The sequence below is a fragment of the Salmo trutta genome, chromosome 33 (assembly GCF_901001165.1).
Source record: "Salmo trutta chromosome 33, fSalTru1.1, whole genome shotgun sequence".
NCBI lineage: Eukaryota > Metazoa > Chordata > Actinopteri > Salmoniformes > Salmonidae > Salmo > Salmo trutta.
Window position 1 is genome coordinate 41,384,876 of NC_042989.1, and position 14,161 is coordinate 41,399,036.

The 14,161-nt window shown below is 42.9% G+C and overlaps 1 protein-coding gene across 9 annotated transcripts in view; it reads right to left on the reverse strand.

The window, feature by feature from the left end:
- The window catches only part of smoc1 (SPARC related modular calcium binding 1), a 159,935-nt gene that overhangs the window by 96,303 nt on the left and 49,471 nt on the right, over positions 1–14,161 (reverse strand). For 6 of the 9 annotated variants that reach the window (XM_029730989.1, XM_029730985.1, XM_029730986.1 and 3 more), the window contains 4 exons: positions 13,838–13,950; positions 13,517–13,616; positions 3,580–3,633; positions 2,992–3,039 (listed from right to left, as the gene is read on the reverse strand). In XM_029730989.1, coding sequence (XP_029586849.1) covers positions 2,992–3,039; positions 3,580–3,633; positions 13,517–13,616; positions 13,838–13,950 — 315 coding nt within the window. The remainder of the gene's footprint in view (positions 1–2,991; positions 3,040–3,579; positions 3,634–13,516; positions 13,617–13,837; positions 13,951–14,161) is intronic. The other 3 variants (XM_029730991.1, XM_029730988.1, XM_029730990.1) reach the window with 1 other exon arrangement.

Genomic DNA, 14,161 nt, shown 5'->3' on the forward strand with positions numbered 1-14,161 from the left:
TCATTAAGGAAAGCCCAGAGAACTCTGACGTGGAACAAGAACACCTAGTGATGGTGGCTATACAGTATGCCGTAGAAGAGAAACCTGTAAAATGTCCTCTTTCTTGGTTTAGAGGACCTAAACCTATGTAAATGTCCTCTTTCTTGGTTTAGAGGACCTAAACCTATGTAAATGTCCTCTTTCTTGGTTTAGAGGACCTAAACCTATGTAAATGTCCTCTTTCTTGGTTTAGAGGACCTAAACCTATGTAAATGTCCTCTTTCTTGGTTTAGAGGAACTAAACCTATGTAAATGTCCTCTTTCTTGGTTTAGAGGACCTAAACCTATGTAAAATGTCCTCTTTCTTGGTTTAGAGGACCTAAACCTATGTAAATGTCCTCTTTCTTGGTTTAGAGGACCTAAACCTATGTAAATGTCCTCTTTCTTGGTTTAGAGGACCTAAACCTATGTAAATGTCCTCTTTCTTGGTTTAGAGGACCTAAACCTATGTAAATGTCCTCTTTCTTGGTTTAGAGGACCTAAACCTATGTAAATGTCCTCTTTCTTGGTTTAGAGGACCTAAACCTATGTAAATGTCCTCTTTCTTGCTTAGAAGAGCGAATTTAGTTGACCTGAGGACTTCCAGAGGACATTAGTGTACTGTATCAGCCAGCCTACCATATACTCCAGATAGTGTACTGTTATCAGCCAGCCTACCATATACTCCAGATAGTGTACTGTTATCAGCCAGCCTACCATATACTCCAGATAGTTTACTGTGTACTGTTATCAGCCAGCCTACCATATACTTACCTAGATGTTGGGTAGATATACCACTGTCTCCTGTTTCCTTTGGGTCCGTCAAGCAAACCACAGAGGACCCTGGTCACTTACAATACCAGTCAGGCGGCGCAGGTAGAAAATCAAGTGGATTCAAAGGTAACATGTGAAGATCCCTCTGAAGGTACTAATACACTGCTGTCAGCTGTTCCTATTGACGTGGGACCTTTTCTAATTTGGGCTACAGCCAAAGTCCTGCTGTGTAACTGTAGGGCCTCACAGTGTGTGTCATGTGTTGCTATAACCCAGGAGCTGTCCTGCTCTGTTATAATGTGTTGTTATAACCCAGGAGCTGTCCTGCTCTGTTATAATGTGTTGCTATAACCCAGGAGCTGTCCTGCTCTGTTATAATGTGTTGTTATAACCCAGGAGCTGTCCTGCTCTGTTATAATGTGTTGCTATAACCCAGGAGCTGTCCTGCTCTGTTATAATGTGTTGTTATAACCCAGGAGCTGTCCTGCTCTGTTATAATGTGTTGTTATAACCCAGGAGCTGTCCTGCTCTGTTATAATGTGTTGCTATAACCCAGGAGCTGTCCTGCTCTGTTATAATGTGTTGTTATAACCCAGGAGCTGTCCTGCTCTGTTATAATGTGTTGCTATAACCCAAGAGCTGTCCTGCTCTGTTATGTGTTGCTATAACCCAGGAGCTGTCCTACTCTGTTATAACGTGTTGTTATAACCCAGGAGCTGTCCTGCTCTGTTATAACGTGTTGTTATAACCCAGAAGCTGTCCTGCTCTGTTATAACGTGCTGTTATAACCCAGGAGCTGTCCTGCTCTGTTATAATGTGTTGTTATAACCCAGGAGCTGTCCTGCTCTGTTATAATGTGTTGTTATAACCCAGGAGCTATCCTGCTCTGTTATAATGTGTTGCTATAACCCAGGAGCTGTCCTGCTCTGTTATAATGTGTTGTTATAACCCAGGAGCTGTCCTGCTCTGTTATAATGTGTTGCTATAACCCAGGAGCTGTCCTGCTCTGTTATAATGCGTTGAAGACTGGCTTCATCATCCAGGCACCCCCCCCCCCTTTACCGGTCCCCCACCGATCCCCACTTGTTCTCCCTCCCACTCCTGCCAGTAGGCTGTACACCCCCCCCCTGGGGCTTGCCAATGACAACATTCAGACATGTCTGTAGGTTATGTATATATTTCAGGGCTGATATTCCACAGAGGAATGGGGCCTGGGGGGGTCAGGGCCTGGGGGGGTCAGCAGCGTGGTCCTGGGGGTTAGCCTTTGGTGTGAGATCAGACATCTTTTACTTTTCAACACATATGGTGGAGAAGCCTAGAAGATTAATAATTGTTAACACATAATAAAAAATAAAAAATAAACAGAAACTGCAAATACCTTTACCACTATAATTGGGTATTTCATATATTTAGCAGAATGGCAAATCTGTGCCATGATGAAACTAAGAATCGACACCATAGTGCCCTCCAAGCTCATCACTAAGCTAAGGACCCTGGGACTGAACACCTCCCTCTGCAACTGGATCCTGGACTTCCTGACGGGCCGGCCCCAGGTGGTGAGGGTAGGCAACAACACATCTGCCACGCTGATCCTTAACACTGGGGCCCCTCAGGGGTGTATGCTTAGTCCCCTCCTGTACTCCCTGTTCACCCACGACTCCAACACCATCATTAAAGGCAAGGTTCACCCATTTTGAATGTTATATTGTTTTTTGTGCACCTCTGAGTGATATTCTATTGATTCATTTTTCATTTACATTTTAGTCATTTAGAAGACGCTCTTATCCAGAGTGTTTTACAGTAGTGAATGCATACATTTCATTTGATACATTTTTTTTTCTGTGCTGGCCCCCCGTGGGCTGGACCCCCGTGGGAATCGAACCCACAACCCTGGCGTTGCAAACACCATGCTCTACCAACTGAGCTACAGGGAAGGCTGGGTAATTTCATATTTTCATGTGTATCTGAGTTATTGGCGCTCAAGCAGGCAGAAAACCGACCAGTATGACGTAGCACGTTTACAATTTTTCTTACTTTTTAACTCTGCATTATTGGTTAAGGGCTTGTAAGTAAGCATTTAAAACGGTAAAGTCTACACCTGTTGTATTCGGTGCATGTGACAAATAATATTTGATTTGAAAACACACACACACACACACACACACACACACACACCACAGCTGGTGGATCTCAGCTCACCTTTTCTCCCGGAACTAGGAGGCCCAGATGGTTTATCAGTTACTGACCCTTTAAAGAGAAAGCACAACATTTATACAACATCTCTTCTACAGGACAGAACAGGTCAGTACACACACACACACACACACACACACACACACACACACACACACACACACACACTAAACATACACACACACACACACACACACACACACACACACACGTTCTATTCTATAGGACCGACAGACAGTAGAGAAGTCTCCTGTAGACCTTCAGTATAGGATAGAGACCAAGGTTAGACAGTCCTCACCTCACTAAAACCTTCTGGCTGACAAGAGGATATTAGTTTGGCTACACCTTCTATAAGAGTAGCAATCATAACCAAACAATGTGGTCCACTGCCCCAGACCCCCCCCCCCGTAACAGTGAATATCATTCCTCTTCTCTGAGCATGCAGATAGTCAAGCTTGGTTGGCATGCACCGGTTCAGAGGGCATTGACAGAATTCAGAATTCAATAGACAATACGACCAATTAGAATTAATATAAGAGGGAAAGAGTTGAAATTGAATGAATGAATGGAGGCGATTGTAAGTAAAGTTACTACCTGACAACTTGTCACTTGTCCCAGCATGAGTTCCCATAAATTCACGGAAGTTTCCTGCAAACGTATGATGATGTAAGATGGTTGACAGGCGATAGAGAATGAACAGGGGCAGTTGATAATGTGGTAGAAGGCGCTGGAGACGGCTGAGTTGGGCGGCGAGTTGTTTCAGAACACTCTTAGAAAAAATGGTGGCATCTAGAACCTAAAAGGGTTCTTTGGCTGCCCCCATAGGATAACTATGTTTGGTTCCAGGTAGAACCTATTTCCACCAAGGGTTCTACCTGGAACCCAAAAGGGTTCTACCTGGAATCCAAATGGGTTCTACCTGGAACCCATAAGGGTTCTCCTATAGGGCCAGCTGAAGATCCTTTTGGAACCCTTTTTTCTAAGAGTGTACTGCACTTCAAGTTTGGGATTCCTGAGGTATTTAGTTGTGTTACAGCCTGAACTAAAAATATATATTTTTGTCACTGGCCTAAACACAATACCACATGATGTCAAAGTGGAATGATGTTTCATTTATTTATTTTTTACAAATCTGAAATGTCTTGAGTCAGTAAGTACTCAAGCCCTTTGTTACGGAAAGCCTAAACAAGGTCAGGAGTAAACATTTGCTTAGCAAGTCACATAATAAGTTGCACGGACTCACACTGTGTGCAATAATAGCTCATTTCTGTACCCCACATATACAATTATCTGTAAGGTCCCTCAGTCGAGCAGTGAATTTCAAACACAGATTCAACCACAAACCAGGGAGGTTTTCCAATGCCTCGCAAAGAAGGGCACCTATTGGTAGACGGGCAAAAAAATAATAATAATAATTACATTGAATATCCCTTTGAGCATTGTAAAGTTATTAATTACACTGTTGATGGTGTATCAATACATCCAGTCACTACAAAGATGCAGGCATTCTTCCTAACTAGGTTCTCAGTTGCCGGAGAGGAAGGAAACCGCTCAGGGATTTTCCCATGAGGCCAATGGTGACTTTAAAACAGTTACAGAGTTTAATGGCTGTGATAGGAGACAACGGAGGATGGATCAACAACATTGTAGGGACTCCACAATAGAGGGGAGGGGGGGGGACCAAGTCACTATTTTTCAAGTCACAAGCAAGTGTCAAGTCACAAGGTCCAAGTCTCAAGTCCCAAGTCGTGCATTCTAAAACATGTCATGTCAAGTCTCAAGTCAAGTAAAAAAATAAATAAATAAAAAAATACATGCAACGACTTCTTAGAGTGTACATTTATTTACAAGTCTCGGGCATCCAATGGTGAAAGAGCCTTATCATACAGTAGATTTTCCAAATACACATGGGCAATAGCCCCAAAGAAATAGCCTCTATATCAGGCTTAACCTGTCCTATCTGAATGGACACAGGTAGAGGGCCAGACTGTACAGCCTCCCCTTGAGAAATCAAATGGAATCTATTTAACAGGAGCTCAGACAGGCAAGCATAATACAACCTCATGGCCCCCAGGACCATACAATTACCCAAATGCCAATTACAAACCAATAAACGAGTTCTACAACGTAAAAAAACAACATCCACATCCATTGTTACACTGGTATATTCGTATTAAATCAGACTTAATGATTATTAATGATATTATTAATGATATTTCAACACAGTGGCAACCATTCAGGACCTGTTTTGAGCCCCACCTGTTATTTTGGCATTAATACGTGTCACATATCCGTTTTTCAACAAAAACAAAAAAATCAATGAGTTACTAAAGCCGCATACAAACACGGTCTCTTTTTTTTTTGCTTTCTTGAGCAAGGCAGCTCCAAAATGTAGCAGGGTTGTCACTCATGGGGACTAGTTGCGCCGTGATTGGCTCAGTGTTCTGTCACTCATGGGGACTAGTTGCGCCGTGATTGGCTCAGTGTTCTGTCACTCATGGGGACTAGTTGCGCCGTGATTGGCTCAGTGTTCTGTCACTCATGTCACTCATGGCGACACTACGTCACCGCAAAATCTATGGGCAGAGCTCGAAAATTCAAGCACCTTTGGGTGCTGCCATAGATTTACATAAAAAAATACCCACCCGATAAGGCTCAATGTCATTGGCCACAGATCAAATGACGTCAAATCACGTTATATCTACCGTAGCTTTGATTGGACTGATTATGTCAACATCATACTTTCAAAATCTTAGCTAGCAGTCATCATCATGAATCAAGTCAACAATCTACTGGCAAATCCTTTTAAACTCTTGTCATAAAGAGAAATTATAGATAAAATGTATCGGTGCTCATCAGCCATTGTACATAAACATTACACAACGAGTTGGAAATGGCCAATTCAACAAGGAGTGGTTTGGAAGGAATCAGTGGCTAACTGCAAGCTTTTCAAAGCAATCACTAGCCTGCTATTCAGTGTAGAGGGTGTGTGGTCCAAGTTTGGGTTTAAGGGTCTCTTTTCCAAGCTTAAATAGATAAACATTCACATGAAAAGTGTAATACATTAGCCATGCTGTCAATGCAAAACAACTGGAAACTCGGAACTGGGAAATCTCAGAGTTCAGTGAGTTCAAGGCAACGTGGAACAAAACGAGCTCCGACTGGGAAAATACTTGTTGAACAGTCATCCAACTCGGAATTGCAAGTTGGGAACTCGGGCCTCTGACTTAAAGATCACTGACGTCATGATTTGACCTTGTTTTTTTTCCAGAGTTTGCAGTTGTCTTGAAAGCACCATACATCCAGAGAATGCCAGACCTTGATGACAAATTTGCCCAAAAGAAGGACTGCTGCCCCACCTTCCTGTTCAAGTGAGCACAGCACAACAAGGTGAGTCCAACAATGTCTTGAATGCTGCTGCATAAAGATGTAATATGCTAGGGAGATATGTATTCTGTAGCTAAGAAAGTAATACTAAGTGTATGTTGTGTAGTAAGATGTTAGTAGCCCATGTGCCTCACCCTAATAATGTGGCCCCTTTCCCCCTCATAAGTTAGCCTACTGTTCTGACTTGTAAAAGCATTCATTGTCTGCTTATATGCCCTGTTTATTTACCATACGGTTCTGACTTGGTGTACAAGGAGAATACTGTAAGAACGGATAAGAACGGCCCATGTTCTGAATTCTGTCGCTGTACATTTCAAAAGTGCTGAACAAAAATAGTTATATTGACTACATCCGTCTTAGTTCACTCATTAATGCCTTAATCAAAATTATGGATTGTCTCTTATCTGCTTGTCGTCCCCTTATGCCATAGTGTGTACATGTCAATTGTCAGTAGAAACCACATTTGTTTAAATTAAGCAAATCAGCTACGTTTTTTAAAAGGCAGTAAAAGAGGCTGAATGAACTGTTTCGCTGCCAGACAAGGATCTGCTGATAGCCATGTGTAGCAGTGGTAAGGATTCACTCCATGATGCTGAAAAGAAAGCTCTGCTGTTGGGACAGCTTTTATGTAGGCCCTAACAGTTTGTGGGCACCGTTTGCAATGAACGTATTGTGTTTCGTAGTGGCATTGCTGACATGCATTAAAAAAAATGTACATCTTGGTGGGGCAAATAATTTTCTCTTATTCAATCATCATCAATCCTTATTCAACATTCTGACTCCAAAGCGTGGAGAGCAGGCCACGTAGCCTATTTCTATACGCACTGAGGCACACGCTCCTACTACGCACAACCAGAATGACAGAGACACACGGAACCCTGACATAACCTGGGAAACATGAACAAACGAAAACATAAATTGAATTAAATAAACATAACTTCTACCTCAAGAGTCTTACGAATGTTCATCTGCACTATAAACGTCACACCCACTCCGAGCAGGCCAATAAATGATTGGCTAAATGAAAATGTACCATGGGCCTATCAAACATGAAACAGAAATCTACATGTTGTAATAAACTGTACGGGGATGTAATGATGACACGCTAGCAATTGTTGTAGTATTAGATGTAATATAGATTTACCACATAGGGCCTATGCATTTAAATGTGTGAAAGCAACACCAAAGATTTCAACAAGAGAACAAAGCGCTCTCCATTGGCGGGATTGGAGAGACGTTCGAGACTCTCTGTGGGGAGACGTGCGCCTTCGCCACAGTAATAATTCATTCCTATATTTTCACGTTTGCGCTGCACCCGATCCTATAGCTGTACAGCAAATCAGCAATCTGTTTGCTAGCTCACACAACCTGTGTTGATTGACAGTTTGCTGGTCCAATCAGAATGCTGAGTGTGCATTTCACTAGCCAATCTGTTGAAACTTGGATGGTTTTTTTTCACAAGGGTGATGCTGCGGCTACTGTCTATGGCTGCGTGTAGAGTAATCCACGTAGTCTCTGTCACAAAATGAGTGACAAAACATTAGAAAACATGGCCAGATAAATTCAAGTCATCTGTCTCAAATCAAAGTCGAGTCCCGAGTTTTGAGGCTCCAAGTCCAAGTCAAGACTCAAGTTATTTTATTTTCAAATTTGTGAGTCCAAGTCATGTGAATATTTTCCAAATCCTGTTTAACCACAAATTACTAAAGTAATACTGCAAAAAAAACAAGGCAAAACAATTAACTTTTTTGTCCCGAATACGAAGTCTAATGTTTGGGGCAAATCCAATACAGCACATTACTGAGTACCACTCTCCATATTTTCAAGCGAAGTGGTGGCTGCATCATGTTATGGGTATCCTTGGAACTATTAAGGACTTGGGAGTTTTTCAGGATAAAAAAGAAACAGAATGGAGCTAAGCACAGGCAAAATCCTAGAGGGAAACCGGGTTCAGTCTGCTTTCCACACACTGGGAGATTAATTCACCTTTCAGCAGGACAAAAACCTAAAACACAAAGCCAAATCTACACTAGAGTTGGTTACCAAGAAGACAGTGAATGTTCCTGAGTAGCCGAGTTACAGTTTTGACTTAAATCTACAGCAAGACCTGAAAATGGCTATTTAACAATGACCAACAACCAATTTGACAGAGCTTGAAGAATGTTTTAAAGAATAATTGGCAAATGTTTCACAATCCAGGTGTAGAAAGATCTAACGAGACTTACCCAGAAAGACTCACTGCTATAATCGCTACCAAAGGTGATTTTACAAAGTATTGACTCAGGGGAGTGAATACTTACAGTACCAGTCAAAAGTTTGGACACACCTTTGTGTGGACTCTGTGTCCACACTCTTGACTGTTACTGTATGTAAATTAGGTATTTCTGTATTTCATTTTCAACACATTTGCAAAAATGTCTAAAAACATGTTTTCACTTTATCATTATGAGGTATTGTGTGTAGATGGGTGAGGGGGAAAAAATGTATAATTTTGGAAGGCACTGTAATTGAGATTGGAAATTCAGTTGAATTTGAAATATAATTTCTAACTGAAATGGAAGCAGGGTGACATTTATTGCCATGAATCTTGACAAAACGGTTAGATTTAAAATCAGATTTCGTGACTTTGTTGCAGTACCAGCTAATGACCAGTGCAGAACTGCCTACATGGCAAGATTCACGACAATAAATGCCAACCTGAGAAATGTAATTGATCCCAACCGTGACCAGCTTTAGTGTTACTGGGAGATGTGATGCCTCATGTCTGTCTGTAGACTTGACACACATACTTGGGATTCCACATTATTTCACTATTCCCAAAATATTATTACATTTTTTCCCAGATATCCGGATAGTTTATATTCTAATAAAAAAATTCAAAATCTAACGCTCTTGAGTCTTGAACAATCAGAATGACGCAAATGCACATGACAGAGGTAAACAGCTGACATCTCCTGTAGTTTTTCGCTAAAAACAACAGTGAAACAGAAGTCTGATTTTTGCCATGATATAGAAATGATTATTTTATTAAAAAAAGTTTATTTGGTGTGTGTTTTGCATTGATCTGTGTCAGGTCTTGTGGAAACTGTTAGGGGCGGACGTGTTAATGCTATTTGAAGTGCAGATAATAGCATAGCATAGCGACGTCAGGGCAGACTGGAGGGTTTAAATGTGCAGCAGTAGCTGAACGCACAGTTATAAAAAAACTACATGCAAAAATGTTGTTCTTTTATTATGGTATAACAATGTCACAAGGATAATCTAATTTAATTTAGAGTATAACAAAGATTTTTTTCTATGTCAAAATAGGCCTTTGTTAAGAAATAAAATCTAAAAAACAATGTACCACTCAAGTAATCGAATACTAACGTTGGTTCGGATATCCGGATAACCGTGCTCATTTCTAACACAGGCACACAGAGTGAAATAAATACATTTGCAAGAAACAATAATGAAGATATTGGACCTTATGCAGGACAAAAGATTGTGAGATCTTAGTGGTTTTATCATATCGTACATTGCAGTAAATGCATTCCCAAAATACCAAATGATTTGTTCTTGGCCATGACTGGACATGTTTCCGTGCTGGATTGGAATTGTTGTTGATGCTGATTGGAAGAATGGGAGAGGAGGATGCTGATTGGAGGAATGGGCAGGAAGAGGGCGTGGTGTAGAATGTGGAGCAGGTGAATCAAAGAGAATAGAGACAGGGGTGCTGGTTCTTGTCTCAGTAGCCAGAGGTAAGCATGTGATCCCTTTCTCCTCCTAAATGTAGACCACCTGTGTTAGCTCAGCAGCACCTATCTGGCACTAGCCATACTAAGCTCAGAGAATGATCTCTTTCTCTCAGTGGGAAAATAACAGTCATTATCAGAAAGTGTTCCCTTCCAGTTCCAGCATAGCTGTATCTCTTTGTCCCTGGCCTAACTGCCTGCCTAAGAACTGATCAAGGGGGTGAGAGGAGGGCTTTAGAGAGAGAGGCTTTCTGACTGTGGAAAAATTAAGAAACAGTAGAGGAGAGGGGTGAGGAGAGAGAGGAGAGGGGTGAGGAGAGAGAGGAGCGGACAGGAATGAGGAGAGAGGAGAGGGGTGAGGAGAGATAGGAGAGGAGTGAGGAGAGAGAGGACAGGAATGAGGAGAGAGGAGAGGGGTAAGGAGAGATAGGAGAGGAGTGAGGAGAGAGGAGAGGGGTGAGGAGAGATAGGAGAGGAGTGAGGAGAGAGAGGAGAGGACAGGAATGAGGAGAGAGGAGAGGGGTGAGGAGAGAGAGGAGAGGACAGGAATGAGGAGAGAGGAGAGGAGAGATAGGAGAGGAGTGAGGAGAGAGAGAGGACAGGAATGAGGAGAGAGGAGAGGGGTGAGGAGAGATAGGAGAGGACAGTAATGAGGAGAGAGGAGAGGAGAGATAGGAGAGGAGTGAGGAGAGAGAGGAGAGGACAGGAATGAGGAGAGAGAGGAGAGGGGTAAGGAGAGCGAGGAGAGGATAGGAATGAGGAGACAAAGGAGTGAGGAGAGAGGAGAGCAAGGACACGGTTAGTCCTGAGATGGCAGCTGGAAACTCTGACCCCATCCCCAGAGCTGGACCTTCTGGGTTGAGTTCACTATGCCCCTCTAGTCACCTTACGACTACGATAGCAAACATGTGTGTACAGTTGAAGTCGGAAGTTTACATACATCTTAGCCAAATAAATTTAAACACCGTTTTTCACAATTCCTGACATTTAATCCTCGTAAAAATTCCCTGTCTTAGGACAGTTAGGATCACCACTTTATTTTAAGAATGTGAAATGTCAGAATAATAGTAGAGAGAATGATTTATTTCAGCTTTTATTTCTTTCATCACATTCCCAGTGGGTCAGAAGTTTACATACACTCAATTAGTATTTGGTAGCATTGCCTTTAAATTGTTTAACTTGGGTCAAACGTTTCGGGTAGCCTTTCACAAGCTTCCCACAATAAGTTGGGTGAATTTTGGCCCATTTCTCCTGACAGAGCTGGTGTAACTGAGTCAGGTTTGTAGGCCTCCTTGCTCGCACACGCTTTTTCAGTTCTGCCCACAAATCTTCTATCATATTGAGGACAGGTCTTTGTGATGGCCACTCCAATACCTTGACGTTGTTGTCCTTAAGCCATTTTGCCACAACTTTGGAAGTATGCTTGGGGTCATTGTTCATTTGGAAGACCCGTTTGCGACCAAGCGTAACTTCCTGACTGATGTCTTGAGATGTTGCTTCAATATATCCACATAATTGTCCTCCCTCATGATGCCATGTATTTTGTAAAGTGCACCTGTCCCTCCTGCAGCAAAGCACCGCCACAACATGATACTGCCACCACCGTGCTTCCCTGTTGGGATGGTGTTCTTCGGCTTGCAAACCTCCCCTTTTTTCTTCCAAACATAACGATGGTCATTATGGCCAAACAGTTATATTTTTGTTTCATCAGACCAGAGGACATTTCTCCAAAAAGTACAAACTTTGTCCCCATTTGCAATTGCAAACTATAGTCTGGCTTTTTTATGGCGGTTTTGGAGCAGTGGCTTCTTCCTTGCTGAGCGGCCTTTCAGGTTATGTCGATATAGGACTCGTTTTACTGTGGATATAGATACTTTTGTACCTGTTTCCTCCAGCATCTTCACAAGGTCCTTTGCTGTTGTTCTGGGATTGATTTGCACTTTTTGCATCAAAGTACGTTCATCTCTAGGAGACAGAACGCGTCTCCTTCCTGAGCGGTATGACGGCTGCGTGGTCCCATGGTGTTTATACTTGCGTAATACTGTTTGTATAGATGAGCGTTGTACCTTCAGGTGTTTGGAATTTGCTCCCAAGGATGAACCAGACTTGTGGAGGTCTACAATTTTTTGGGCTGATTTTTTTTGATTTTCCCATGATGTCAAGCAAAGGGGCACTGAGTTTGAAGGTAGGCCTTGAAATACATACACAGGTACACCTCCAATTGACTCAAATGATGTCAATCAGCCTATCAGAAGCTTCTAAAGCCATGACATCATTTTCTCGAATTTTCCAAGCTGTTTAAAGGCACAGTCAACTTAGTGTATGTAAACTTCTGACCCACTGGAATTGTGATGCAGTGAATTATAAGTGAAATAATCTGTCTTTTAACAACTGTTGGAAAAATGATTTGTGTCATGCACAAAGTAGATGTCCTAACCGACTTGCCCAAACTATAGTTTGTTAAGAAGAAATTTGTGGAGTGTTTGAAAAACGAGTTTTAATGACTCCAACCTAAGTGTATGTAAACTTCCGACTTCAACTGTATATACCCTACCATGCAGGACAGTAGTCTGGCACAGCTCTCCCAACAGTGCCATGCAGGACAGTAGCCTGGCACAGCTCTCCCAACAGTGAGTGGCAGGTCATACACATGGCTTTAACGATCCTGATCCTAAAACCATAGCCCACCTAGCACTACCCCTCTCTCACTGTAGAAGTAATCCCATCTACCAACTATAGTCACTCAGACTCAGATACTGACCATCCATCTCACTCTGGCATAGCACCTATACACTTTAGTTGTGTCCTGTAGAAAAGCTCTACCAAGTGAGCAGTACTCCTGTCTCTAATCTCTAACGGTACCTGAACACCCAGCCCTGTCTCTAATCTCTAACAGTACCTGAACACCCAGCCCTGTCTCTAATCTCTAACGGTACCTGAACACCCAGACCTGTCTCTAATCTCTAACGGTACCTGAACACCCAGCCCTGTCTCTAATCTCTAACGGTACCTGAACACCCAGCCCTGTCTCTAATCTCTAACAGTACCTGAACACCCAGCCCTGTCTCTAATCTCTAACGGTACCTGAACACCCAGACCTGTCTCTAATCTCTAACGGTACCTGAACGCCCAGCCCTGTCTCTAATCTCTAAAGGTACCTGAACACCCAGCCCTGTCTCTAATCTCTAACGGTAGCTGAACACCCAGCCCTGTCTCTAATGGTACATGAACACCCAGCCCTGTCTCTAATCTCTAACGGTACCTGAACACCCAGCCCTGTCTCTAATCTCTAACGGTACCTGAACACCCAGCCCTGTCTCTAATCTCTAACGGTACCTGAACACCCAGCCCTGTCTCTAAAATGTAACGGTACCTGAACGCCCAGCCCTGTCTCTAATCTCTAACAGTACCTGAACACACAGGGGTCCTGTTGTGCACGGAGGAACCGCTGACTGGTTTGCCGTCGGTGGTGACACACCAGCAGTATCCTGTCAGAGTGTGACACTGCACCTGCAGAGAGCAGAAAGGACAGGACAGAGACAGGTGGGAAACAGGTACATGTATACTGGAGGGTTCATGATGACAATGGTGTCCCAAAACGTCCAGGTTTTTCAAAGAAAAGCAGAGAAAGTCTACTATTATTCCTCCAACCGGGATTTCTGACTTCCTGGAAAGTTTCCGTTTTTTTTTTAATTGGCTCCCAGAGATGAAGACTCCTAAGAGAAACAGACCTGGGCGAAGGTTCCATCCTCATTGCATTCTGGGATGAAGATGGACTCCAGAGGTCTCTTAGCCAGCTCCAGAGCCTGATTCCTCTCCACCCTGCACTTAGACTGGCCTCCATCTGAAATACAACCACAAGGACAGCTATACTGTACCTGCATTCATTCACTGTCACCAGCATTCAAAACTACAGCACAGGAGGTTGGTGGCTCCTTAATTGGGGAGGATGGGCTCGTGGTAAAGACTGGAGCGGAGCAGGTGTTTGATTTGCTACGTTCCAGCCATTATGCGGCTATGGAACCCTGACCTGTTCACCGGACGTGCTACCTGTC